The 4,748-nt window shown below is 36.5% G+C and overlaps 2 protein-coding genes across 2 annotated transcripts; both read left to right on the top strand.

The window, feature by feature from the left end:
• Positions 1-2,558: 2,558 nt before the first annotated feature.
• On the top strand, positions 2,559-3,377 carry LOC108377042 (uncharacterized). Its single transcript, XM_017633306.1, has 2 exons — positions 2,559-2,573; positions 2,652-3,377. The coding sequence occupies exons 1-2, from the start codon at positions 2,559-2,561 to the stop codon at positions 3,375-3,377; spliced, it is 741 nt and encodes a 246-aa protein (XP_017488795.1).
• Positions 3,378-4,108: 731 nt separating this feature from the next.
• Positions 4,109-4,564, top strand: LOC108377040 (uncharacterized; the record flags this gene model as incomplete). The annotated part of the gene is made up of 1 exon (XM_017633304.1): positions 4,109-4,564. A coding segment is annotated over one exon (456 nt), but the record flags the coding sequence as incomplete, so codon positions are not given.
• Positions 4,565-4,748: the final 184 nt, after the last annotated feature.

Below are 4,748 nucleotides of genomic sequence, written 5' to 3'. Positions count from 1 at the left end.
CGCTTCTACAATACCATCTTAGTGTTTGGCCGAACTTCTCCGATTTGTGGCGTACGTCTCGATCAATATGGTCACTATGGGGAGGGACCTACAGTTTTACGCCTAATCCAAATGCCGCATAGTGCTTCCCTTCCATATAAAATGTGGGCAAAAATAGAATTATTGACAGATTTAAATGAAAATTCGCTTCTTAGTAGAATTAGGACGCCAAATTCAAAAATGCACATGGTTNTGTGGGCAAAAATAGAATTATTGACAGATTTAAATGAAAATTCGCTTCTTGGTAGAATTAGGACGCCAAATTCAAAAATGCACATGGTTTTTGGACAATTTTCATACTTTCACTATAAATTCAGTTTGAAGTTGACAATTTGGGTTCTTATAGCATTTATATAGGTGTGTACATATAGTACATTCTATTTGCAAAAGTGAGGTGTCTAATGACAACGCTTGGCCTGCAATAAGGTTTTATTTTTTTGGGAAGGGTTGCCACATGTTTTAAATTTATTACAATTGTTTAATCAGTTAAATGAATTAGATACTACAATATGGGTATACATTAAAATGGTTTTGCAAATGCTTTATTTCTAAACGACAAATTAACTTTATTTAACGGAATATGGCTATCAGACAAATGAAAAAATTTTACACATTGATTAAGAAATAAGTGAAGAGGAAATCCATTCCTGAGTTAATTTAAGAGTCCAGTAATATAAAAGGAATGTAATAGGAACAAATCATTGATTGACAATGTAAGTATGTGTAATAAAATAACAAATATCATGTCGTAAAGCTTTGGTTTGACACAATCCTTATTTTGGTTTAATTTTAAGTTTTACTTTACGAACAGGCGGCAATTCTCTTCGTAATATTTGCAAGCTAAAACATTCTTAAACCTCTTTCGGCTGACTCCCATACGGTGATGCCTAACTATTTCAATTAATTCCTTTAATTCAAAAGGAGTTTGATTTTTTAAACAGGTGGCAACCCTCTACATGTAGTTAAGAAATAAGTCCTTTTCATACACATTTCGATTGATACCCGTCTCTTAATAATTCATTTAACATACTAAAAAATTGGAATGTAATTTTTTAAGAGGGGGCAACTGTTAAAAAAAATTAACCTCTATTGTCTACACGTCAAGATTTTTAATCTGACACCTCATTTTTGAAAATTGAACGAATCGTGCAGATCTGATGGCACTGACAAAAAATTAAAAAATGATTTTATGCATTAGCAAAAAAAAACCTATTACTTCAAAAAGTGCAAAAACTGAGCAGGTTTTTATTTCTTCTTTCAGAAGCTTTAAACCCGTACTATTTAATAAGGTAATAAAAAATAACATATTTTTACATCTACTTTTAATTAATTCCATTAAAAATTACCAATTTTTTTAATTTTGATTAAAAAAACTTAGGCGGCATGGTGCGACGCAACGCGAAAATGTTTTTTTACCTGGAAAATAAAAAAGAGTCCCCTTTTTGTTAATGATTTATATGTTTTAAAAGACGTGATCTTTCGATTGAGATAATTTTTGATGATATTAAAATGACCATAATTGAGAAAAATTACAAATAAATTTTTGCTTCGAATTTTCTCCAAACTTTGGAAATCGCATGGCACTTTCGGATAGGCTGTACAAAAATCTATGAAAACCATAGTTCTCGAATTATGTTTCCCATTAGCTGTCTGCTTTCCAGCTACTCAAAAAATTTCTTTTTTTGCGCCGCTCAGCGCGCCTGTGATATTGGACGAAAATCGCCCATATGTACCTTATATCGAAAATGTTTGAAATCGGAGGAACACCCCAGCTATTTATATTTTTAAACTATATTTATTACATACGCCGAGGCCGGTTTCGCCCGAAGTTATACCTCTTAACTTGTTTTTAACAAAATAACTCGCTGTAAACAATTCTTGATTACATGAAAAACCGTTAAAAGGAGATAGATTGTAATCAATCATTGTAACCGTTATTGCGAATAATTTTGAAATGTAATACGGACCATACATATCAAATTAGCAGCGCCATTGCAATTTTTTATTAGCATACGAGTTAGTGGAACCGTGCAAACGAATAAAATTATCGAATATATGCAGACTTAAAATTTTAAATGAGGCAGCCTCAAAGGAAACGACCGATTAATACCAAATTTGAATTGTTTCGCTTTTGGATTGCATTCACACTTAACGATCGGTAAATATGCTTAATTTTTAAATATTTATAAACACATATTCAAATTGGCGTGTTTGTTTGTATTTGCCTGATATAAGAGCTAAAGACTTGACCTTGAGATGTTAGTTATATGCAAGTTGTGCGAATTTTTTAAATTTTTTCTTTTCAATTTTGTTGCTAAAACTTTGCAAGTTTTTGCTATATCGATGTTTTTCTCTATTGTTTTGTTTGGAAATTTGCTGCAAAATTTTTGTTGCAGTATGCAAAATTTATGCATTTTTTGCAATTGAAATTTTTCGAGTATAAATTGGGCTGCAGTTTCTTGAAACGGACAGAAATTAGTTGACTTGCAAACTGAAATTAAATCCAACCAATCTACAACATGCGTGCCTTTTTGGTAAGACAGCTTGAAATTATTTTAAGGTTTTAATACTAGTTTGCATATATTATTTAATTTTTTTTTTTCATAATCAAGATCCTGTGTTCAGTCATCTCAGCAACCTATGCGGCCAGTCTGGGCTACAACTATGAGAGCAACAACGGCCCATCGCTCGGTGGCGGTCTAAGTGGTGGCCAAGTGGGGGGTCCGAGCTATGGTGGTTTAGCTGCCGCCGGTCCAAGCTACAGTGGCCCCGCCACCTTCGGTCCCAGCTATAGCGGCCCTTCCTCATCAGGACCAAGCTACAATGCCCCAGCCGAGTTTAACAAAGAATATTTCACCTATACCGCACCTGAACATGAATTTGGCGATGCTGGTAATAATGATCAGTTGGCTAACTCACTAAAGAAGAATTTGCGTGTCATCTTCATCAAAGGACCTGAAAACACAGGACTCGAGAATGCTGCTTTGCAACTGGCTAAATCGGTCGGTGATGATCGCACCGCCATCTATGTGCTCAACAAACAAGCAGACATCGGCGATTTGGCTAACAAATTGCAATCTCTCAACCACCAAAACGCCAACAAACCCGAGGTGCACTTCGTCAAGTACAGGACCCCAGCTGATGCTGAAAATGCCCAGCATGCCATCCAGTCGCAATACGACGGTTTGGGCGGTCCCTCCAGCAGCCACAATGGCGGTGTTGCGCCAGTGTTGAACTTCGCATCAAAGTCGCCTGCGCCAGTTGCCCAGCAGCAGTATAGTGGCGCACCAATCAGCAGCGTCGATAATGCCTATCTGCCACCAAACAAGCGCGTATAAATATGAAATTCTAAGTCTGTTATACATAGAGTGAATGTGTTATTGCGATCACCACTTAGTTAATTTGATACATTTTAAGTTCTAATGTTCCTTGTTACGAGAAAATTGTACCATCGCAAAGAAGCGTGTGCAAATATATGTTTATATTTTTAAGTTTACCAGCTTTAAAGCTCATCATTCAAATTAGCTTTCTTTTAATTTTATTATACGGCGAATTTTTGAATACTTTGCGTATTTTTAGGCTGAAATACTGTCTTTTGTTTCTGCAGAAGACAAGTTCGGTGAGTAACCGGTTCCTGAAGAGAAATAAGCCAGTGCCAGATTGTTGTGGTTTAAACGAAAAAAATTGAATTAGTTTTCTTTGCCATACAAGCTCGCAGTATATTTTAGTGTTCTTGCAAGCTTTTATTTAACTTGCTTGCATGNGTACCATCGCAAAGAAGCGTGTGCAAATATATGTTTATATTTTTAAGTTTACCAGCTTTAAAGCTCATCATTCAAATAAGCTTTTTTTAATTTTATCATCCGGCGAATTATCGAATACTTTGCGTATTTTTAGGCTGAAATACTATCTTTTGTTTCTGCAGAAGACAAGTTCGGTGAGTAGCCGGTTCCTGAAGAGAAATAAGCCAGTAGCAGAATGTTGTGGTTTAAACGAAAAAAATTTTATTAGTTTTCTTTGCCATACAAGCTCGCAGCATATTTTAGTGTTCTTGCAAGCTTTTATTTAACTTGCTTGCATANATAATGATCAGTTGGCTAACTCACTAAAGAAGAATTTGCGTGTCATCTTCATCAAAGGACCTGAAAACACAGGACACGAGAATGCTGCTTTGCAACTGGCAAAATCGGTCGGTGATGATCGCACCGCCATCTATGTGCTGAACAAACAAGCGGACATCGGCGATTTGGCCAACAAATTGCAATCTCTCAACCACCAAAACGCCAACAAACCCGAGGTGCACTTCGTCAAGTACAGGACCCCAGCTGATGCTGAAAATGCCCAGCATGCCATCCAGTCGCAATACGACGGTTTGGGCGGTCCCTCCAGCAGCCACAATGGCGGTGTTGCGCCAGTGTTGAACTTCGCATCAAAGTCGCCTGCGCCAGTTGCCCAGCAGCAGTATAGTGGCGCACCAATCAGCAGCGTCGATAATGCCTATCTGCCACCAAACAAGCGCGTATAAATATGAAATTCTAAGTCTGTTATACATAGAGTGAATGTGTTATTGCGATCACCACTTAGTTAATTTGATACATTTTAAGTTCTAATGTTCCTTGTTACGAGAAAATTGTACCATCGCAAAGAAGCGTGTGCAAATATATGTTTATATTTTTAAGTTTACCAGCTTTAAAGCTCATCATTCAAAT

The sequence above is a fragment of the Rhagoletis zephyria genome, unplaced genomic scaffold (genome assembly GCF_001687245.7).
Source record: "Rhagoletis zephyria isolate East Lansing unplaced genomic scaffold, Rhagoletis_zephyria_1.1 Rzeph_scaffold_11377, whole genome shotgun sequence".
Classification (NCBI taxonomy): Eukaryota; Metazoa; Arthropoda; class Insecta; order Diptera; family Tephritidae; genus Rhagoletis; species Rhagoletis zephyria.
The sequence above is the reverse complement of the archived record's forward strand: the minus strand, read 5'-3'. Positions and strand labels throughout refer to the sequence as shown.